This window comes from Aphelocoma coerulescens, chromosome 1, assembly GCF_041296385.1.
Source record: "Aphelocoma coerulescens isolate FSJ_1873_10779 chromosome 1, UR_Acoe_1.0, whole genome shotgun sequence".
Taxonomy (NCBI): domain Eukaryota; kingdom Metazoa; phylum Chordata; class Aves; order Passeriformes; family Corvidae; genus Aphelocoma; species Aphelocoma coerulescens.
Genome location: NC_091013.1, coordinates 30,849,570 through 30,873,713, shown reverse-complemented (window position 1 = coordinate 30,873,713; position 24,144 = coordinate 30,849,570). Strand labels below are relative to the sequence as shown.

General features: G+C 43.2%; 1 protein-coding gene across 4 annotated transcripts in view; it reads left to right on the top strand.

Annotated features, from left to right (window-relative positions):
• Nucleotides 1-24,144, top strand: part of NPAS2 (neuronal PAS domain protein 2) — a 105,605-nt gene that overhangs the window by 44,174 nt on the left and 37,287 nt on the right. For all 4 annotated transcript variants that reach the window (XM_069005778.1, XM_069005784.1, XM_069005797.1 and 1 more), the window contains exons 2-5: nucleotides 6,919-6,972; nucleotides 11,725-11,873; nucleotides 15,043-15,134; nucleotides 18,422-18,511. In XM_069005778.1, coding sequence (XP_068861879.1) covers nucleotides 6,941-6,972; nucleotides 11,725-11,873; nucleotides 15,043-15,134; nucleotides 18,422-18,511 — 363 coding nt within the window. In that variant the 5' untranslated portion in view covers nucleotides 6,919-6,940. The remainder of the gene's footprint in view (nucleotides 1-6,918; nucleotides 6,973-11,724; nucleotides 11,874-15,042; nucleotides 15,135-18,421; nucleotides 18,512-24,144) is intronic.

The window sequence follows — 24,144 nt, the reverse complement described above, 5'->3', positions numbered from 1 at the left end:
TTGTCATGCCCTGCAGGTGTCACTCTAGGTGAGCTTTGGCTTTCCTGCCACCATCTCTACATACCCGATGGAGTCAATACAGAAAGACAATACCTCCTCCAGGTGATTTACCATCCCTTGCCACTTTGGCTTATGTGTAAGCTTTGACGAATATTTGGCTGTACACAACTAATAATAACTAAGCATTTAGCTGCCCTGTGCCTCAGTTTTCTTGTTGAAATGCACCCACTAACTCCAATGCATCAGCCAGGCCTTGCCAAACCCCTGATCCTACAAATGTCAGGTGTCACCATGCAGGGACAGAGGGTCTGAGCCACCTCGTGCACCCCATGACAAGCCCAGGTGCTTCATCTCCTGGCTCATACAGAAGGCGAGAGGGCTGCCAGCAGACCACTGCAGTCACATCCTCCTCCGTTCATCACACGCAGCGATGTTACCAAACTGACCTACTTTCCCCATCCACCCACGGAAGGCTAATCCTGTTTAGCATTGCTGGAAGGGGACGGGCACGCGAAGAAGTGCTCTGAGTTATACAGATGGCAGTCTTTGCTGATTAATGTTAGTTTAATTTGTTTGCCTTTCTGTTTCCAGCCGTGCGAGGGGAGAGCAGAGCAGCGGTTGAACATGGGGATTCACAGCCTGTTCACTGAAGTCTGAATGGTTTTAGTCATTCAGCAGTAATAATAGCAGTGAGGAAGATAACGAGTGTGTATGTACTGATCTTCATCAGAGATCCAAACACTGCACAAAACTTTACACGTTGCTCACAAGCTAGAGATAAAAGATGCCTCTCACCCTGGCCCCGCTCCAGCACGGCGCTGCGGACATCAGCTGTCTCACTGCTGACTTAAACCGATGTGAATCACACCGCACCTACAGAAGGACCCCAGGCTGCACTCCCCAAAATTCAGCTGGCACCAGGGCAGAGGGGGCAAGCTGTCTAACACATGGCAATAGGTGCAAGGACTCTGACATGTGGAAAATAATACCCCTTCCCACTAAACGGAAATACTGTAAAGAATAAAACCAGAACATGCTCTGAGCCTTTATTTCTATTCATCATAATCTCTTAATACTCGGGTCTATTACCTGTGAGCATCTTCCTATCATCCCCAGTTCAGAAGAGTGGAGCATTAATTTCTGTCAAATTCCACTATTTTTATTGTCCGTGTGTGGATTATTTTTAATGTCTGTTTTGCTTTAAGCCTGTTACCATCTAAAGATTCATTGTACACATGTATGAAACATGAAACAGCCCACAAGGTTCATGAAGTACAGTATTTTCTCAGAAAGTTTTCTTTTTTTCTTTTTTTTGGAGCCTCTAAACAACATCTCTATTGTAAACAAAATGTAGTAACCTACTGAATGCAGGAAGACCTTGCTATACACTGCCAGGCAAAAACTCTAAAGCTGGACACTTAACACTGCTTCTGGATTTTTCCTTTACTCCTAAAAACAGTAATTCCCATAACAATCTCAGCATTACATGACCCGTGGTAACTCCAGACTGCCCTCTCCTACTGAAAAGACACTATCTTTCTCAAATAACCATGTATATCATCAGAGAAGTGACTTTTTACTGTGTTAAGTTTTCTAAAGGCTAGTCTGTTTACATTTTGATGAATCAATTTTTATTGCTGTGGTTGGGAATGTGTCATATTTAATTATGGACTCCAGCATGTTCTTGTAACAGTTCATAGCTTTATATCTGAAAAAAGAGAATAGAGTGGTACAGTTCAATTTGATGTGTCTGTGAATCTTGATTTGTTCTGCTTTGTGTTTGTACAAATCCTTCTGCTGTGTGTTCACACTGTAGCCTTCCTGGTGGGATATCCGAGTGCTTCATCCATGTTACAGAAGCTTGGAACAAGGTGTTTAAAGTGATTAGATGGTCACTTCTTGCTTGTCACTCTGTGACCTTTCCTACTGCTTCCCATTTGCTGATCTTTCTCTTTGCCTTCCAGCAAGGCTTGGAAGGGAAATACTTCACTTGTTAGTGTGATTCATTTCGAGGTTCTGCTTAGCTGAGAGGAAGCAGGTAGAGTTCCTTGCCACAGTGGTGCTCCCCAGGGTGGGCAAGTCTCCATCTAACCCATGCCGTGGAACACCCATGGGATGATGCCATTGACCAACCACAATGCCCTTCAGACCTTGTTCATCGTCCCTGGGCAGGGGACCTGGCAGCGATGCCAGTAGAGCACCAAGCTACACTGTCCCCTGTGCTAGTGGGTGTCCAGAAACCGTGCCCCTGGATCATGCCCAGACCCTCTACTCTCTTTTGGTGCCTTCGTCCTGTGTATTGGATCCTACTCACTAAGCACAGGATGCCATGCTGGATCCATGGCTGGATCTAGCCTTTAAATCCTGAACCCCACCGAAGATACCCCTGTGCCTCCTGTATAACACTGACCTCTTTGCTAAGAGCCTTTTCCTCCCCTTTGAAGAGGGGATGGGAGAGTAACTCCCTGTTGAGGCAGAACAGAAGCAATGCTGAGCAGAGATGGGCACTGGAGGCTGAGCAATGTGTCTGGAAGGCATGGAAGCATGTCTGTCCTACACCCTATTGCTCTTTTCTTTCCTCCTTCACAAAGATTGCAGTTGTTGGGAAGGGTCTGCCCAGAGGCCAGAAGGTAGTTCAGGGTGTTTCATCCCAGCATCCCAGTCTTCCACACAACCCTTACCCATCCTCTGTCTTTGAGAGGATTGATGTCCAAGTGCAATGTCATCATCTTTAGTTAGGATGGTTGTATTGTACCAGCATCCCAAGTGGTCTAAGGGTGAGGTCTGAGGTGCAAGGCTCAGGTATGTCTGTAGTGGGTGGGAGCACCTCTCTCCACAGGGCTGACAGTACCTGTGCAGGATAAGTGGTAGAATACTCAGGCAGACCTGTGGGGTGATGGAGGCAGACACCCCGCCGTGCCAGAGAGGGAAGAGAAGGAAAAGCCCAGTCTTTTCTTTGAGCTGCCAATCATAAGGGCCAGGGAAGCACAAATGCTCTGATTTCTCACGAAGGTCCCCCAGGCACATATCAGGGCCTCTGAAAGAAATTTACATCTCTGATTTAATTCAGCTGAATTAAATGAATATGAATAAAATTTCTTGCTAAATATCAGGATGATTTGTAGGAACTATTAGCTGGCCTTGTGGCAACTCAGTGGGAAATCAACAACTGATTACCTACATTTGAGTGTCTACAGCATATCCTTATGAGCAGTAGGGCAGGAAGGAGTGAAACCAACCTCGCCAGCCCAGAAAAGTAGTAGCTTAGCTCAATAAAAAACATGTTTCTAGCACAGGATAAGGTGATCAGTGCCAGATGATTTTTTATAGTGCAAGCTCTGTGTCCACTGGGAGTAGACTGTATCAAAATAAACATGTGCAACCTTTCTTCTGGAGAGTCCCTGGAGGGAGGTGGCACTCTGCCTGAATTACTTCTTTCCCAAGCAACTATTCATTGTATGAATGAATGTGGGGGGGATGTTTGTGCTATAATTCTCCATCTGATAACTAAGCCAGGGGTACAGGATTAACAGTTTTAGCCACTCTCTTGTTTCCAAAATGCCATTCTTCCCTACTTGTGGATATACATCTTTCTGTGTGTTTGCCTGAGTACCACCCTGATGGGAGTACATGAGCTTTCACCTCCCTGTTCCAAGTAGTTCCAATCTTTTTGAGTGACAGTTTTCACTCCTTGAGGACAATGATGATACTAATGAAGCTCCGAATGTAACTGTCACTGTTAAATACTCTGCCAGCAGGAGTTACGTCATGTGGTGTTCTTACCTATAGCTTTCCAAATTCCCTTTGTTATCATGAAAGGATTCTTCACATTTTGAGAAATACTTGTGCCGCTTGTTTTTTTATGTCACTTCTTTGCAGGGGAACTGTAGCACAGAGCCTTGGTGTTTACTGCCTGCCTCCATCATTGTCATGAGTCTGAATTTTCTCCTAAACCAGTCACTGACTGGGGTAAGACAGTAGATTTCCAGTTTGCAATTTGGGACTTTAACAGCTGAGGGACTGAGAGGATAACATAAAGCAAGCAGGTTGCACTGAGCACATACCTAAGCTCCATGCTGTGGGTTTCTCCGTCAAGGTGTAAGGCAGCATCTGGTGGGGCTCTGGAGAGGGATGGCAGTACCAGGTCGCAGCAGTTGTATACTCTGATGTATCTACTTTATTGAGAACAGTTTTAATTTCATATGCTACATATGTACTAGCAAACCCTGTTAGCAATGCTTATGATGCTCTAGAGATTTTGCCATGTGAGCAAACAGAAGCAAAATGACAATTAGATATTGTCTCACGCTAGCAACAGCACAGCAGGTCCAGAATTTCATGTCAGTCAGTGAGAAACCTTGTTTACTGGAAGCTGCCCATGAATTGCTTTACAGATCTAGCCAAATCCTTGGCAGAACAGACCAGTTAGATCTGTTGCTCTCTCTCAAGAGCAGAGGCTTCCTGGCAGTGTAATTTCTTGATGGTGTATGGGGTACAGCTGTAGGAAGCCCCTTTCCACTAGGTACATTGTGCTTCTCCTAAACAGCCAGGGCTGAGCAGCACCGATGCTGACTGTCTCATCCACCCCCACCCTTCCTCACAGCCGCTCAGCACACTTGTCCTCATATTCCTGCTGTCTATGGGGAACCTGTTACAACTAGAGGAAGCCTCACTGCAGCACAGGAAGACCTTTAGGGATTCAGGGAGAGTGACTTCTGCTGCTGATACTGCCCCATTTTGATTGTCATACCCTAGATTCAACAAGGATGCATGCAACAGAACATTTTGTGCTGTGCTGTGCAGGTGGTGAGACACTGGAACAGGTTGCCCAGGGAGGTTGTGATGTCCCAACCCTGATAGTGTTCAAGGCCAGGTTGGATAAGTCTTTGAGCAACCTGGTCTAGTGCAAGGTGTCCTCCTACCATTGGGACTAGATGACCTTTATGGTCCCTTCCTACTCCCTAACATCCTATGATTCTATGATTTTGAGCAAAGGTTTAGCAAACAAACACTGAAATCCCAAATGCTAACCCTGCCATGTTAATGCCTTTTGTATTCTTCTGAATAGCATAGGTTGCAATAAGTGAGCAAATAAAAACAAAACCCACTGAATATTGTCACTACATTTTAGCCTGGATTATTTGAAAACACACTGATTGGGATAACAGTTTAATTATGGGACTAAGCAAATAAACACCTAAAATATATGTAAAACACCGGTTAATAAAATTTTGCTGGGCCTGTACATTTTCCTAGTCCAAAATATGGATTATGATTTGGCTGACTTGCAAGTCAAAAGTCATGGCTGACTATGTCTGTTTTACAAGTCCAAACAAATATCTGAACAAAACATCTAAAAATGACATGGTATTATTTGTTATTTTGTTCTGTATAACAGAATTCAGCAATTTAAATTCACCAGTTATGACTAAAAAAACTAATTCCTTGGCCTTCATATTTCCTATTTATGCTTCATCAAGAAGCTGAGTGCCATTAAGTAGTAGCTTTACCCTCCAGTCAGTGACCAGTGGCTTTAATTCCTCCTAACTCATTTGGTAAAAGGTTATGGGGTAGTTTTGTGGTCTTAGCTAACTGTTGAGTAATGACCAGGTAGAATATTGCTGTAAGAGAACTAGTTTTCACTTTCGTTTTTTCATAAAATGTTCTTTCAACAGGCAAATTTATGTGTGAGTGACTCATATGTGGAAAATAACATGGGCTTAAATAAAGCCTAGCAATTAACTTCCTTCCTCCTCCCCTCCAATTTTATTCATGTCTTACATGTTGAGGACTCGTTAAATGAGAAACTTTGATTGCTGACAAAGAGTGTTATCGTTGCCTGTCATTACACCACTGCTTTGAAAATGAGGCTTTGACAATATCCAGTGGAATTGTGCTGCTGTTTCAGAAAATATTTGTGTGGGATGAAGCAGCACACGGATTTTGTACCCAACAGGGGTGCCAGGTGCCCTGAGAGGTACAGCAGCACAGGACTTCCTTCTTGGGCTGAAGTGGTTACAGATCAAGCATCACTTTCTCATAAGGTCATGGAGCAAAGGAGGGTGGACAGTGAGCTGGTGACAAGCGTTTCTGAGGCACTCAGCCTTCAACTGGGCTGCTTTTGTATTTTTCCCCTTTGCCTTGCCCACACAAATTTACTTAATTTACCCAATTTACCCTTTTCTTCTTACAGCTCAAACTGCTGGAGCAATTGAACTTCAAAGCTGAGGTCACAACATTTTGGTGAAGATTAGCAAAAAGAGTGATGGGGATGGCACAGTCCCCATGCTTGGTGCCAGCATGGCTGGGCAGATGGTCTGACTGGGCTGCAAGAGGGTTTTTTCAGCATGGCTGAGGCAGTGGGATTTATAAGGACACTTTGAATTTAAGGTGTAATTCAGTGGAGTTACTACTATCTCTTTTGGCTTTGGGTCAAGGTCCACAGAGGAGGACAAGGAGCCTTCCAGTAGGAAGATCAGCCTGAGAAGCCAAAGGCATCAGTGATACTGGCTCTTGCACTGGAGATTATTTTGGAGGGAACATGAGGGCAATGAAAGTCCTTTTCAGCTTGATCAGACCACAGGCTCATCCAGCCTACAAGTTTGCAGAGAGTAACCTCCATGCAAAAAAATCCCCAAGAAGTGGCTGGTTTTGTACTGTGCTGATGCACCATGGGGTGCCTGGGAGCCTTGATCCCTGACTAGAGACCCTAAGGCTAGCATAATGCTCAGGAACAACATTACCCACAATGGATATTTCCTAAAATCAAGGATTGTGGCATAAAGCACTGCTGACACATTTATCTGACCGGGATATCATCACTGTGTTTTTAAAATAAATTAGAGTGACTGTAAGATTAACCTGCAAATAGAGCTAACAAAATGACAGTTCATAATGATTCTTGCATTCCTTCAACAGAAAATACTGCTTAGACAATCTAATGGATGAAGATGAGAAAGACAGGGCAAAGAGGTGAGCATCTTTTCTTCTATAACTCTCTGTGATGAGCTTGATACTGTTTGTTGCTGCAGACGCTGTTTTATCCATAATCAATTAATCAAAGAGCAAGAGAGTAAAATACAGTCAAACACAACTTGAAACACTGCCATCTCACAGACTCCTACTCTTGGCTGCACTGTAAGAAGAAAATAACCTAGCAATGTTTCGTGTGGAAAATGTTAAAAAAAAGCCAAGGCATTGATCGTTTTCTTCATATTACTGCAGAACATCAGAACTGAAGCACCAACAACATACTTCTGCCACTACAATACATCATCTGAGCTTCCAGAGTACACAAAAATGTTGTGGTTTTTTTTCTTTAAATACATTTTGCAAAAGAAAAAGAACAGAAAAAGTGGGGGGTTTTCCCTATTAGAATGGTCATTTATTCACCAATGCCTACCTCACAGCAATGAGAAAACCCAGAAGTTACCTTCAGAGCAGAGAAAGACCACAAAAAGTCAGCCTTAAACTGGCACAAACCTATATTCACATACAGTCTGTACTCCATTGAGTTCCAGTTGATGGGAATTCATTGTGAACCCTTTGTTGGGAGAGAAAAGGTGTGTTTCAAGGCAGAAGACCTGTGGCAATGAAACTCTTAATAACTGTCAGAGCTGACCGGCATCTGCAGTAAAGCAGTTTGGAAGCATTCGAGGTTATCAATGCCTCAGCCCGCAGTTTAATTACTTTAGAGAGAGCCAGGGGTTGCCCACATTTTCCCCCTTGGTTCCCTCTAATGAGAGTATTTCCAGTCCGGGCACAAGCAGTTGATCCAGTTTCATCTCTTTTGATTCCTTCTCCGCTTCTTTCCCTCCCCGCAGCTTTTTCTCACCGATATAGGTCAGCACAGGCTGCAGCCAGGCTCAGCTGTTCCCCTTTGCTTCCTTTCGGAGGGTGCAGAAAGGAGCCCACCTTGCAGCACTGCTTCTCCTGCTAAAGGCCTGATCATCTTCAAGATATTTGTGTGCTAATTGTATAGTAAAAAAAATTTCATTAAATGAATACATATATGAAAAAAATAGGATAACACGTATCCTCGCTATCGGCGATTGTCATCACCATCTGGTATGGTTTTCATGCCGTTTGTTCCCAGAAGGAATTTTTGTCATACCCTGGGGCAGGCCTCTATCAGGGTGCATAAAAAGAATTGTAACTTCAAAATTAAAAAAGGAAACTGCTTCTTCAAATTGTAGTTTAAGTTCATTTTGCTTTTTAGAAATAAAGCTAAAGTTGAAATTGAGTTTGAAATCATGAAATGCTTCATGAAGATCTAAAGTTAATATATTATACTGAAACCACTCTGATTAATTTAGGTTTTCTTCCAGAGAAAATCAAACTTAGGAGAAGCTATTTGATGAATATTTTGCTGCTGTGTATTGTAGACTGAGGACTCTCACCTGTCCCATACCACAAGGGAAACACTTTTTGTTTTTCCTCTATTTGGTATAAGGATTGTGTTCCTCAGGGATGAGAAACACCAGAGGGGATTAAAAAGGCCGGGAAATTGTTCTCTCCTTTTATTTTCTCCTTTAAAAGCAGGTGAAACTGGAAATTTCTGGACCTAAGTCTTTGGGGATGGACTCAAGCCAGGAGCTGAGTTTCTCAGGTTAGGTATGTGTAGAGGTACACATACACACTGTGTGTATCTGCAATGTATTAGGCATGTACAGGTTGCATTACACAGACATGAAAAAGAGGCACTTGCACTCTCACCCCTGTATCAGGTCTGTAGTATTTGGCCAAGATATATAACTCTTCCTCCAGGAAGAACACTGGTTAAATTGAGCCCTGTTCTGCATCGTCTGACTCCCTAAGGCCCAGCTTCACTCCGAAGACCTCGGGACTAAAATGTGGATGTGATGGCACCACACTCAGGAGCACTGAAGACCTATGTGAGGTTTTCTGATCTTCTGAGATCAGAAGCCATAGTTTCATTTTCAGTTCTTTGATACTAGATGAGGTTTATTTTGTTTTATAGATTTATTCATTTGAAACAAAAGGTGTGCTTTGTGCACTTTTTTGTCTATTTGCTCTTCTTTCAGTTTGCTTTAATAGTATATAATTTTAAAATACTTCTTTTGCAATTCAGTTGAATTCCAAATTCCAACCAAAACCAGCTTGAAGTGAACCATGAGAAAGTTCTTAATCATGAAGACTACTACCAGCCATTTTCCACTGAAATAAAAAGTAAATTTAAGAATCTGAATGAAGGTATGTGGTACAGTTACTTGCATTGATGCATATATAGTACACTCCACTGGACAGCCAAAAGAAATCTGAAATTTAGTGTAAAGTCACATTTCATTGTAAATTAGCAAAATGTAGCATCTACTAGTCAGTAAGTGTCTGTCTGTCTAAGACAACAACCAGCATATATGTGAGCAAATAAAAATGGCTGTTAAATTGTTGATTTTGATCATTCTGAATTCAGGCTGTTCTGTATTGCCTTTAGCTGTATTCACTGATGGTCCTGATTTTGTTCATACTGTGTCTCCTCCTCCCCTTGAATATGCTGTCATCTTTGTGGAGTAGCAAGGAGGGAGGAGAACTGGGACAAGTAGTATGGAATTAAGACAGAGGTTGTTTGGGCTTACTGTAATTGTATGCCCTAGCAGTGAAGTAAGCAAGGCTAGGAAATAATCTTCAAAGGGAAGTGATGAAAACTGTCTTATTTCATACATCTATAACTGTACTAAACAAAGTATTTTCAACTGTGCAGGGATAGTTTTTATCATTTTTCCCATTTTTTCTCTCTTTTTTTTTCTTTTCAAAATTTTACTGTGATCAACGATTCATATCTTGGTAGAGTTATTTCCGCTAGAGGAGTTTTTATATTTCCTTTGTGAATAAAATGTCAAGTGTTAAAAATAGATACTTTATATTTCTGTCAAGGCTTTTTTGTTGTATTTTTTTTAAAGCAACACATTCCCTATTGACAGTTGGTGGTTTATTTTATTTTTAGGGAAATCTGGACTCTTTAAGCTTAAAATGAACTGAGGATTGAATTATGAGGAAGTAAAATGTTGATATTCTTAACGTTGCCCTGTACTGTGGAGAAATAGGATAAGGCTGGAGCTTTGTACATCTTGTTCTGACAGCCTTTTGCAGTGTAATAAGAGCAAGCTGAAATCAGTCAGGCAGTATCCACCCAATCTCTCGTGTTCAAAGCTGTAAAATAATCAAGCATTGGCTTCTATCCAGTGTATCTCCAAGTGTGATCAGGGTTGAGAGCAAGACAAACAAAAATTGCCCCTCTGTCACCAGTAACATCCAGAAGCCTCCGTAGTGATTTCTCTGCTGAAAATGTTTATTGCCATCCTGGTCCTTGCAGGGGATGTAGATGCTGGGCTAAATTCTGCTCTGATTTTCATCAGTGTTCATCCAGAGCTGCTTTGAGGCACAGCCAGAGTTAGCTGGGACTGAGAAACTCAGAGTGAGAACTGGCCTCTTGTCTTTTCTTTCCCTTCTACATGTAACCAGATTTTTAGATCTTTACATAATTGACAAGGCAAATCTCGTCTGCTTGAGGACCTTTCAGAAGAACAAACAAACCTCCTGGGCTATACTTGTTTCTGTTTCCACATGGATACAGAAGTCCAGGTGATAACCTCCGAGTCGAACAATTGTCATATTCACAAGAACAAGTCAGAAAATGCGTGTGTACAGATTGGCATAGAGTTAAAAAAAACAAAGTGCGCATGCTGAAAAGATTATCAACAGCCTTAATGACAGTATAATGATGGTGCCAAAACACCCCAAATGAAATCCGATCCTTTCTTCCTGTGAGCTCTTCAAACACAGCCGCAGAAGCAAGCTCTGTCTGAGGAATCTGCAAGCTAAACAGACAAGATTGGTGTAGAAAGCTGTAGAGTCTTCATTTTACAGCTAGAGACTCGGGGCACTGACATTAAGGGGTTTTCCCAGTGGCACACAGAGATTAAAGGCAAGCACTGCTGGCACTTCCAAGACCCCAGGTCTGGTAATGCATCCCCAGCCTCAGACCCAATCCCTGCTGATGCTCTCTCTCCTGCTTGTCCTTGTGACCTTGGAAAGGAGACTGAACAAGGTGGCATATGAACCAGATGGGAGCTGCAGCAACTTCTACTCAGGTCTCTGTTCTTAATGACTGGAAGACAGCATCCTGATTCTTCTCTGCCAGCCTGGAGGTAGGCAGAGCACCTGTGACCGAAGTGGGCAGGTCCCTCTAGATCAACCCAGCTCCAGTGCAACAGCTGCAGGACTGGGGTCCCTCTCTTCTGTTAAGACTGTGCAGATGGGTATGATCCAGTCTCCATTCTTCTTCTTTATGAACAATTTTAGTGTCGTCACAGTATTCCTATTTCTTCTCATTCTGAGTGCCTCCCCAGGGACTGCATGAATTTTTAAGATCCTACATATGTCTAAGGAGATGGACAGAGCTCCTTCAACTACAGGCTCAATGCTGACCTGATAAGCTCAACCAGAGTGTCCAGAGGCAACACAGAGGAGTGAGCAGGGCCTCCATCTCCCGGCTGGGCACTAAAGGTGGCTCAAAGAAAAGACCAGGAGGTGGGAACTGTTGCCTCCTACTTGTCTCTGCAGCTTTGCTGGAGTCCAGTGTCAATCTTCACACACTGACGCATGCAGCAAGCTAATTTTATGTATATACATTGCAAAGAGCAGGTACATGATCATTTTCCTTCTTGGTCTGCTCATCCTTTTTTTCTTTTCCCCTGTCTACAGGGCTTCGCGTAACAAGTCTGAGAAGAAGAGGCGCGATCAGTTCAATGTTCTCATCAAAGAGCTCAGCTCCATGCTTCCAGGCAACACTCGCAAAATGGACAAAACTACTGTGCTGGAAAAAGTCATCGGCTTTCTGCAGAAACACAATGGTAAGATTCAGTGCAGCTCTTCATGCACTTGCCAGACAGTTACTATAATATCCCATTTCCTTCAGTGATTTTCAGAATGGCTCGAGCGACCTAAAAGTGCCAACATAAGGTATTAAAGGTTTTTTTCTATCTCATCAAAAAAGATCATTTGCAGACACTGTGCTGCCCAAATCCATCTCCTTGTTTGCTCTTCAGTTGAAGATGACTCTCAGCCTGCTAGAGAAGGGGGCAAATGGCAGGAACCAAGGGAAAGAGGGCAACAGTGCCCTGCAGCACTCATGAAGAGGACAGATGCTTTGAACAAGAGAGATTTGGGAGCAGAGGGAACATTCCCTTCCTTGAAATTTGCAATATTCTGAGCAGAAGAACAAAGCATTCGCCCCAGCGTCTCTGCAGAAAAAATGCAAGGAAGCAATCTGTTCAGCACCCCAGCTCCTCAGTGGACTGTGTAGGACTCAATTTTCCACACTGAGCACAAAACTCAGACCAGAAAGCGCCTCAGTTTTTGAAGCTGGCATCAGCAAATTGCATCCACAGATAGCTGACATGCTTCACCCAGTTTGCACAAGCAGAAGCTAAATCACATGTGCACAGCATCCAGTTGCAGTAGTGAAGTTCAGCGTCAGAAAGCCAGGAGTTTATTTTTTTAAATGCTTGCAGCAGTGACAGAAATGTATCTTCACAGAGGGCAGAGGAGACTTCTGACCCTGCTGATCTACTCTCTTTGGTCTAGTTTCTACTCCATGGAAGGAATGTGCACTGTGGCCTTCCTAATGCTTTGACACCCACCAGCAGTTGTCAATCGAAATGCTTCTCCCTTATGAATCAGGGCACTGGTTTAAAATGGGGCTCTCCTCCTCTGCCCCTATGAGGAAGACCATGGGGAATGCCCCTGGTCCCAGAAAGCAGAAAGGGGTCTCATAAGATGATGCACTACGGTCACCTGGCTTACCTTTGCTCACCCAGCATCTCCCTCCTGCAGTCTCTGGAGAACTCTGGGTGTAACAGGAAAGACCATGAAAATTCTTACATCATGACTCCCAACAGAATGGAGTCACAAATGTCAATCTTACTGAGGTAATAATTGTAATGGCTCTGTCGTTAGAGTGCAGTTTCTTTTTAAATGAATTTTGGCCACAGACAAGATAGAATCATAGAATCGTTTAGGTTGGAAAAGACATTTAAGACCAGTGAGTCCAACCATTAACCTATGGTTTTGTACAGGAGGGGATGACTAGGACATCTCAAGGTTTAATTGTTATATAGACTTTTTTAAAAACTATAGTAATAACTTACTTTTATTTTTTAAGCTGCCCAAGGCAAAGGAAGATGTGAATATGCTCAATTATAAAGCTAAGCAAAAAACAATCACCCAAGATTTAAAATAATTGTATAAGTGTAGCTGAAGGTCCAAATAATTTACTCCAAAAGGTGCTTTTTCTTGAAGAAGAACTAGGTAAAGAAAAGCTAACAGTCACAAATCCTTCCACAGCAATTGGGTCAAAATGTGACTGGAGTGCACTTGCTAAAAAAAGCAAATGTTATCTATTTTTTAACCAGATTAGTAGTCACACAATATAATACAAAGCATCAGCATTTAAAATTGTTGATTATCTTCAGCGTACTTGGGATCTGGTTTATTGAATGATGTTTCCCTTTTGTTTGGTAGGCTAAACCAAGATTCATAACAGAGGAGGAGGTAAATTTTCAGATTTTTTCCTTCCTAAACAGCCTCCTTCATTATAATCCACAGAATCTCCCAAATCTCAAGTAATTCTCCCAACAGTCACCATTTCATGTACATTCGCTTTCCCAAGCTACAGGTCTGCTGAAAGTATCCCACGTTGTGAAACTACCTAAAAAAATCTGATGGACTCTTTTTCCTCAGTCTGGTTTTCAGTCCTGTGTGTAAGCCATGGGGGCTGTGGAGAGTTGCCGTGCTGCCAGTGACAGCCCCCAGCAGTGCAGAAAGCAAGTGGAACAAGCTGGTAGGAGCAAAGGGCTGCACCTCCACTAATACAGCCTGAACGGAGGCTTTGATTTCATTCTCGCTGACAAAATGCACAGGCACTTGTATAAATTTACTGTCTTTAGTATCATTTATCCATTTGCATTTCTCTGGCCAGTTTGCCTATGTGCTCTGAATACGGAGCGTTGGGTGTTACATGCTCTGGAAGTGTTAATCAATAGGATTAATTAGCAGGAGGTGCTGAAAAGAGAAGACAGTCTGTGCTCAATGTCCCCTCACTGCTAGAACTGAGTGAGGGAGCACTCCTAGAGAAGCAGAGTGAGCTTCAAACTAAACCAGCTCAAGTTTCTCTAAATTAGAGCTGTCCCCCAGAATCCTGTCTGACTCAGGCAGAGCTAACATAAGTGACTGTTTTCCAAAGGAAAACAGTGCAACCAGCTATCCAGTATGGTCCCCAGTTTCAGTGCAAAGCTGTGAGTTGTTATCCCAGTGTGCCTGCACCCCTCCGTGGAAAGTCTTCGGGGAGCAAGCCCTCTGCAGTCTGCTGTGGGGTCAGGATTGGACAACAGTGGGGCAGATCTCCTCTTGGTGCCTAATGGGCTGACAGCAGAGGGTACCCTGCTCTCCAGGCAGAATTTGGGATGAGATGCTGGTGCTCCGTTCCTTCTCCGGGGCTGCCCTGCACCACGTGGCTGAAGGTAGGCATGGGAGAGACTGGTGGCAGTGTAAAGCTGCTGCAAATGCTCGTGATTCACTCTCCTGTTGGAAAACAGAGCAATAGCTCTGCAGTTTGGGGTCACAGCCCTTAGGGGCTCCTCTGAAGGAGCTTTCTTGCTGTTCCCTGTTTGGCACAGAAGCTATAAGCTGAACCCTCTCTAGCATCCTTATTGAAGCTGTAGATTGCAAATAGCAATTTGACATGTGCTAATCCTTGCCCTGATTTTAATTTCATGCAAAGTGGCTTTATCTTTTGATCAATACCCCAGTAATGCTGCTTGAGGCCAGTGGCCTTCTGAATACAGGCTCCCACTGTAGTCAGTACAAGTTGACTTGAGTAAAAAATGAGGAAAACATTTCAGGCTTGAAAACTGCAATTTTTGAATACAAAGGTTATTTGTCTCTTTTCATAGCAACTCATATGTAGTATTGCAGATGGAAGTTAATTTGAATTTTACAGATGTAAATGTTTCATTTGTCTAGAAGTCTCAGCACAGACAGAGATTTCTGAAATTCAGCAGGACTGGAAGCCTTCATTTCTCAGCAATGAAGAATTCACCCAGCTGATGTTGGAGGTAAACATGCATATATACCTTTCCTAATTTTGTCTAGCACTCATGGAAACACCCATGCATTTAGAATAAACTGTCATCTGCAGTTCCAAAAAAGAAAGTTTTGGGAACTGCTGTATTTGACCATCAAGCAGAGCTGTCACTGGGACAAGGGATTAAAGTCCCCACTTGTTGCTCTTCCCTCTCAGCGGTACCATTGCGCTGTGCTGCCCCAGCCTCCAAAGCTGTGCAGCGACTCCCAACAAGAGCAGTTCAGGGCAAAGATTCAAATCACAAGTTATATTTTATTTTTACAAACAGAGGTGAGGTAAAGGGCACATGGCCATTTTTCTCCTGTTCTTGGAAGGCGTTATTATCATCTAATATTTATGAAAACTAGCACCTGAAACGCAATGGTGTCGCGTCCCTCTAGTGCTAGGTGCTGTACAAGCAGATAAAGCCTGACAGCTCCTCTTGGCTTGATACAGTTGGTACTTCCACTCTGATTTGCAAGGCCCTTATCAAACACTTTTTATTCTAGCATTTTGCAATCATAGTTTTTAAATTATAGCATAGGGTTTTTAATGTTAACTGGGATCTGAAGGGAGGCAACTCAATGGTGTTTATGTAGGTTCAAAATGAAAAGCAAATGAGTTGCTAGAATGCATTTTTCTCTCTCAGTAATAGCTCGAACTGCCATTAGCAAGGGTTTTCTCCTGTACTAAACACATGGATGTTGCCTGGCCCCACAGTGTCCTTTGAGAACAAGCTTCTTCTCTCACAAATGATGTGAACATGGCACATGATCCAGGCTCTGGTGGTGGGCAGGGAAGGATGTTGGGGAACAATTTCACCCACCAAGGAGTGGCATAAAGCTGGCTCCCAAGGGCTGGCAGTCCCTTGGCCATTGCAATTTGTTGTGATGAGGCTCCCCTGGACCAATTTTATGAAACACTTGGCTCCCATTGCTCTGACAACCGCCCATTTCCATCTCAGTGCTCAGGAACTTAACCCACATAACTCCTTCAGTCTGCACTGAAATATGTCCCTCAGACAGCAATAAATTGGCTGTTTTGACAGGCTGGGCCTTTGTTGATTCTACTTGTATGCTACACAAATTTTAGATTAAAACAATCGCTTTTGGTTTCCCAGCTTATAAATCACCATCTTGCTACTGTGATTTTCCATGCCCTTCAAGATAACATTGGGTATTGGGATGTCCTGTTGTGCCAGATGTTCATCATTCCCTGCTATTTTGCCTTTCTACTAATCTTCTTTTATTAGCATTTGGACAAGACTGCTTGAAGTTTTTCCCATCCTGTTATTAAAAGATGGGAAGGGTTTTTTCCGAGCACTAATTCAAAAGACTCAAGGCATAATTGGCTGCAGTAATATATCAGCTTTCTTGAAAATGGCCTTTTCTTACCCCATTGAAAAGGCTGTCACCAAATTATAGTGGGCATTAGGCTCTGTTTGTCCATCTAGGACTGATGCAATAGTAAAACCTTTGAAGAGGAAAATGCTCTCTTAATGTTGGAATGTCCAGTCGCAAGTAAATAAAAATAGAATTATGTATGCACACATTAACTTGATTTTACCACAAAATTCTGATATGAATCACTGTGTATAATTTGCATTGGATATGAAATAAAGACCTGATTTTTTGAAAACTAACAACCTTCACCATAGTAACGTGCACAATCCAACTGCCTTGTAAAACCACTGCTCTCTTCTATGGGTTAACAGCTATCATGCTTTTTTAGAGAACAGCTTGAATGTACTGCACTAAAGAAAAACATATTCTCTGCACCTAGATTAACAAAATCAAACTAACTATAGCAGCTGGAGGGTTTTCAGAGATGCTAAGCACACACTCTTCTACTGGAGTATAAGTTATTGACTTGCTTTTCAAAGGACTGAAGCACCAGCAGATTCCCATTGACTTAAATAGTTGTGGGTGCTCAGCATTCTCTGGAAAAAGGAACATATGTTTGTGTCTTTATTCAAGGCTTTGTCTTTTCCTTTTTTTTTTTTTTTTTAAACAATTAGCATTTCCCAGTGTTCTCAGAATTCTTTCCCTTATTGAAGTCAGTGGGGGGGGGATGAAGGATGTGCTGTGGCTTACGAGATCAGCTGCAAGTCTGGCTTGGAGGCAGGCCTGGATTTGCAGTATGGTTCTGTAACGCCGTGGCACTCTGATCAGGCTGTTTGCAGTACACCTGTCTCCTGAGCAGCTATGGCCATTGGAGTATAGTCAAACCCTGCTCTGATTCAGCCGTGCTTGCAGTGCCTTTGCTGCTCAAATACTGCTGGCAATGTTGACTCCAGAACAACAGGGAACTGACAGTAAGGACCCAGACTTGCTCCACTTGAAGGCTTGGGGGCCTCACTGGTGACTCCCTAATGACAATGGGAAGGTTTTAATATATTGTCTGAGCACCTACTGTTGTGTCTTAATTTTTTGGAGTGTTCTTCTTAGAGTGATCTAAAGATCATGTAACTTTAGTTCACTCTGAGGAGAATGCCCCAAAAAATTAAGTTAGTCTTGCCTTAGATCTCAAAATCTACCTAGGTTTAATTTTGAACAAAACTTAGCTCAAAACTTGGCAGGTCAGACTAAAGAAGAGAGTCATTTTAGAGGTGAAATTGCTCCTGTGCAGAGGGTGGAGATAAGGCTGACATTTCCCTTCAGTCCTAGGAGTGAAGGGGCTTACCACAAGATGGGACCAAAGTGAGGAAGAAACTCTGCAGAATGAATTTCTCTTGGAATGAGTAATCTAATACCATGCCCTTTAAAATAAATCACTCAATTAAAACTTAGGCTAAGGATTATTTGATCATTTGCATTGCTTTTACTTACATGAAAGCCCAGTAATATACAATGTTACATTAATACAAACTGAGATTTATGGGGTTTGTGGAGAAGTACCATTTTGAGATAGGACTGCATCCTTTCATCGTGCTTTGATATTTACACAGAGCTCAAATGTTCATTTTAATAACTTCCAAGGGATCCAGTCTTAGTCATTTTGCATTATTAAAATGTGTGATTAATTTAAAAACTGAGACATGAAATGTTCCTGTGAGCGCTTTGTTGCTTCAATAGTAGGTTTTACTAGACTACAAAGAGTCTTGTAAAAGTTAAATCAGACTGTAAAATCAGAGAATTACTGTTCTGCAACTTGAGATAACATTCCTATAACTCGATAACAATATGGTGCCAAAGTCTGTTTTGATCAACACATGATGAGATGTCCTGTTTACACCACTCATTCCTATTAAAGCACTCTCGACTTGTCTGTTTTCCTTAGGCATTGGATGGCTTCATTATAGCAGTAACCACAGGTGGAAGCATCATCTATGTGTCTGACAGCATCACACCTCTTCTAGGGCATTTACCGGTGAGTAATTCTGGCACTGGCTTTTCCACCACACATGGTAGAATTGGGCGCTGCATTTTTAGAAACAGATGTAAAAGGGTGCTGGGGGTGGTGTTTTCCTGAAAATGTAGTGAAGGAGTTTGTCCCTGCATTATGCTGGCTGCTGCTGTTGCTCAGCTCTGCATTCTCTCTGTTTGATTCATACCCTTCAGGTTTTTGTTGCTATGAGGCACTTCTTGAATGGAAAAAGCTCTGCAGGAATAGTCTGGCCAGGGGAGGGACAGGGTGACCTGGCTGATCTTTTCCATCTCTGATTTCTAAGCTAGCAGAGAATAGCACCAGTGATGCTGGCAGCCCAGTGAGGAGCTCGTTAAGGGCCTTATTCTGCTCCCGCAGAGGTAAAGGACAAAAACCCCATTGAATTTGGAGTCAGCCAGAGGCTGCTGACGAGCTCTCGCTGCAGCTCAGCTGGGCTTTCCCAAGGGGAGCGCACAGTGCACCCAGGAGGTGCTGGTGGAGCCGATGCTGGGTGCATCCCTGCACCGGCCCAGCTGATGCTCGCTAGGGCACATTCAGCTTCTTTTATCTGTGTGCTGCTGTGGGAGACACTCCCATGTGCGTTGGCTTGGGCTGGAGGAGCAGGGGAGAGGGACTGCTCCAAACCCTGCTCCTGTTGCTAAGGCTGCTCTAGGAGAAATGGCACAATAATTATGGATTAATCCTCATGCTCATTTTTAGTATCCTGGTCTCAAATAAATACATGCCCAGGAGAAAAAATTAGCTGCCAAATCATTATTGTACTACCCCCTGCCATGTTCTTAAGAAAATTACAATTCTTTTTCTCTCATTTAGTTTTTCACCAAATATGTGTTATGTTTTCCACCCAGACAAATGTATTTCACACCACTACCTTGCTGGAATACGAACAAAAATTATTTTCTTCTGAGACAAAAGGAACTTGATGAAAAGGCAGCAGCTCCTGGTAAATGCAAAAATATTGCTATGCAACAACAGATTGAATGAGTCTATCTATTTCAGTTTTCTTTCATCCTCAGCAGTTAAGAAGACTAGTACTTGACTATTTTCTGGCATGGGCCTTCACTTCAAGGGTGGGGAGAGCTCTGTCCTGCACACAGGCTGTGGGGTTTTCATACACTTACTGTTTTCCATGAAATTTCCTTGTCTTTCGTTATTTGGAGGTTTCATTGGTATCCCTTCCAAATCCTGATTCTTAGTGGAGATGGTAGATTTGCTGCAGGAAAGTATTCCTCTTCAGGAAGACACATTTCAGACCCTGTGCCTAAAATCTGAAGCCCTATTGAACATGGATTCAGGTTCATAATTCCTGAGTTGGACCATCAGAAACTAAACTGGTTTTCTCTCCCAAAGGCATGCCTTGTGTGATAATCTTACATGGCATCCAGCCCAAAATAAGGCTGGACATTACTTTTTATTCGCATAGAAGCAGCCTATGGCAGTCTAAGTCAGGGACCAACCTGACTGGGCTGGAGGTGGAGAAGACCTTCCTGGAGCTGTTGGGGTGGTAATGGTTAACAACTGCCCCACCAGCCCACACATGCAGAAGGAGCATCCCAGAGGCCACAACTCAACAAGAAATAAAGGACTCTGCCTGCCCCAGGTTGGCAAATCGCTATGGCCGTGGGCAGGGGCCCAGCTGAGGGTGCATCTAGGTGCACACTGGGTGTTTTAGTCCTCTGTTGCCCTTGCCATATGGGGTTTTTTTAAGTTTTAAAACTTATCAGAGTGCTATCTGAAAAATCTATGTGGCTTATTTAGTTTACCTTGAGGATCTATTTGTAAGCTGAATTCAGTCACTGTTTGAGGGACAAAACACCAATTCTTTCCCCTCTGTGACAACAGGGAAAAAATACTCTGCAAATCTGCTTTGAGCAATGAAAGGAAAGCAAAACTGGGCAGAATGCAGAGCAGGGCTCTCTGAGGGCCCCTGTTAAAAAAACTGATATATTTTCTCTCATTAAAATTATAAAAGTCTCCAATACTGAGAATAAATATATCCAGTTCTCTTTAATACAGCTTCCCTTACTTCCATGGAGTATTTTCAAACACAAACTTCTCCTGTTGTAATTCTAAATTATTTTTTTAACAAGATCTGGAAGCTACTGCTACGGTCAGTTGAGGTGGAGAGCTCTAGCTCACATGGTAAGGTTGACTCCAGCTGAAGTGAACTCATGGAAATCTGATCACAACTCTTAGCATTTGCCAGTCAGATGGTACACTATGACTCCAAGAATATGCAGTGTCTTGAGAAGGGTCCTTCCTGTCCCTTCTGGCCTGCTTTGCCAGAAGCTCCATGACAGGGTTGAGATTCTCCCAGGGGAAGGTCTGTCTCCTCAGGGGCTACCCAGTAAAACTCAAGGAGCTGCTCTGCTGTGTTGGGTGCTTAAGGTAAATGTCAGGGTGAAAAAATCCAGGACATAGCACCTTACAGTGTACAAAAGTTATGCATGCTGTGTTGCTGTTACAGGGTAACAGTGGGAATCAGTGCAGGACTTACAGGTTGATACAGGGACCAAATAGCAGTACTCAAGTGCATAGCCATCTTTATTTTTTGTGTTGATGGGAAAGAAACCTGCCCCATTTGCAGCCCTCCACCATCCCTTTCCTAGTGACCATGTTTGCTTAGTTCCTCTTCTTTTTCTCCCTGCAGCAGGAGTTTTTCTTCCTAACCCCTATCTCCCAACCCCCAGTAAAAGCAATGAAAACATGAGGAAGGAGTTCCATTTTGGAGTACAGCTGTTTCGTTGAAACTGCACAAATATTTTAACTGTGCATCCCGTTATTGCAGAATTTGATGTATTGTATTTGGAACAGACCAGCATCCATGTAGATAAAGGTGTTCTTTGCCTGCCTTATCTTTCAGGAGTAAATACTCCAAAGTTTTGCTTAGCAGGATCTGTAGATTTGAAGATGCAGAGTAGACTCCAGGCTTAGCAGCAAAGCTCTACATTAACCTAGTTCATCTAACAAGTCTACCCACAGTCACTGTAGTTTATCTTTTATCTGCTGTGCCTGTCGCATTCAGCAATGCTCTGTGGCTGTCTCAACCAGTGGCACAGAACTGCCCACTGCAGAATAATTAGACAGAGCTACAAATCATTCCCCTCTAACTGATCAATTTTTATCACTGATGGTCAAATTTTGTCAATAGAATCAGGTCAGAAAAGACCTGCAAAATCATCAACTCCAACCTTTGACCTAATACTACCATGCCCACTAAACCAAACTGCAATGTCCACTCATTTTTTGAACCCTTCCAGGGATGGTGAGTCTACCACTTTTCTGGGCATGCTTAATCTTCCCATGCTTAATCACTCGTTCGTGAAGAAATTTTTCCTGATGTCCAGCCTGAACCTCCCCTGGTGCAGCTTGAGGCCATTTCCCCTTGTCTTGTCACTGCTTGCTGCAGAGAAGAGACCAATCCCCACCTCACCACAACCTCCTTTCAGATAGTTGTACGAGTGTGATAAGGTGTCCCCTGAGCCTCCTTTTCTCCAGGCTAAACAATTCTAACTCCCTTAGCTGCTCCTTGTAAGACCTGTGCTCCAGACCCTTCACTAGCTCCGTTATCCTTCTCTGGACACGCTCCAGCACCTCAGTGTGAGTTGAATTGAGGGGCTCAGAACTGGACACAGCACTCAAGGTGAGGCCTCACCAGTTCCGAGTACAGGGGAACAATCTCTTCCCTGGTCCTGCTGGCCACACTATTGCTGATACAGGCCAGGATGCCACTGGCCTTCTTGGCCACCTGGGCACACACTGGCTCATGTTCGGCAGCTGCTGACCAGCACCTCCATGTCTCTTTCCACTGGGCAGCTTCCCAGCCACTCTGTCCCCAGCCTGTAGCACTGCCTGGGGTTGTTGTGACCCAAGTGCAGAATGTGGCACTTTGCCGTGTTGGACCCTCATGCAATTGGTCTTGGCTCTTTGATCCAGTCTATCCAGATCCCTTTGCAGAGCCTATCTGTCTCACCACTTACCTTTTTGCCATGACACCAGATGTCTGCTCTTTGGGTCTGGTGCAGAATTAGCTCTGAATAGCTTGCTTGGCATTTTCTACAGCTCCAGTGAGACCATGGAATATTTGCTTACATCTCTCTATTTGACTTAGCAATGTACTCTGGATTGACATATTGATTCAAGAGCATTGTTGGAGTCTTGATCTGTACAAGATCCAGAAATTCTGTTCTGTGCACTGTTTTACAGGTGTGCCAAACCTCTGCAAGAGGCAAGAGTTGTGAAACACAGTAAGAAGTAGAGACCTTAGCATTTTTTTCAAACTCATTTAAAAAAAGTTGATACTTCCTAAGAGCAAAGATGCAACCCAAATATTAAATTGTGGATATGGTACATGATGGCAGCAAAAACTGTGAATACCAGGACTTACAAATCAATGAATACCTGGTGCTCAGGGTGAGAAGTTGCTCTGAGGGGGTGTGTGGTCTCTTGCAACTCCAACCACAGGTGTAGTCACAGGCCTCTGCAGCTATCACCTCAAACAGAAACAGCAGTGCAGAACTAATCAGAGGTTTGGAATTGGAGCTTGGTCTCAGTATGGAGACAAATGGTTTCAGTTAGAGGAATGGTGATAGCTCACATCTAGTCTTCCTGCAGTTACTGCAGAGTAGATGGGAGATTAATTAACCTGGTGGTATCATTATCGTTTACAAGTAGAAAGGGAATGAGAAGGAAAAAATTCATTCCTGAGATTGCACCTAAGCCTTGAACAGAACTCACCACTGTAGTTTCCTGTCAAAGGCTCTTTCTTCATATGCATATATATCAGTAGGATTCATATTAATAAGATATAAACTAAAGTCACAAAAATAATTTTCAAGTGTTCTTCACAACAGGAATATTCAAGTAATGAGCATATATAATACTTATAACTGAAGCATCTAAAGTGATATATTCTCATCAAGGTGTCTGCATAAAGCATAGCAGTCTGATTTTTAAAGTCTACTCTACGACTTTCACTCTAAACGGGAATTCCACGCAGGAAAGCCAGCATGGATAGAAAGCAGATGGAAACCAAAGCACAATCTTACATAAATAAATGATGGTTAATGACTTGCCAGTCTCATACAGAGCTTACATGTTTTCAACATGACTGTACACTCTGATAGCAGCTGCTCTGAGGACACACAAAGCTGTGTCAGTGTGCCAGCTCAGCCTGAGGTAGTCTCAAGTGGGACGGATGTAAGTTGATGCCATTGGAGAGTCACTTTACCTCAGGCTTCCTTTCAGATACACTCTGCTAGAGTAGGGTTAGTCACCATGCTGAGCATAGGGAGACCTTCCTCTTGGCAGCCCTTGACAGACTCTTTGTCTTCTGCCTGGGCCAGCCATGGCCTTTTGCACAAATCCATCTCCTCTTTCCATTCCCAAATCTCAGTTCCTAGATTTTGTATGGATTTCAGGTTTATGCCAGCTGATCATGGGGCTGGAGGCACATGGACATTCAGCTCATGGCTGGCCAGAGGGAGGGCTTGTGTTGGTGGCACTGTGAAGTTCCCCTCCCTGGGGACTAACTGCTGTAAAGTCATGTCCAGACTTGGAAGTTTCTCCCTCCTTTATCCCTGCTCCCACCTGCCAGGAGGTAGGGAGTGGGGAAC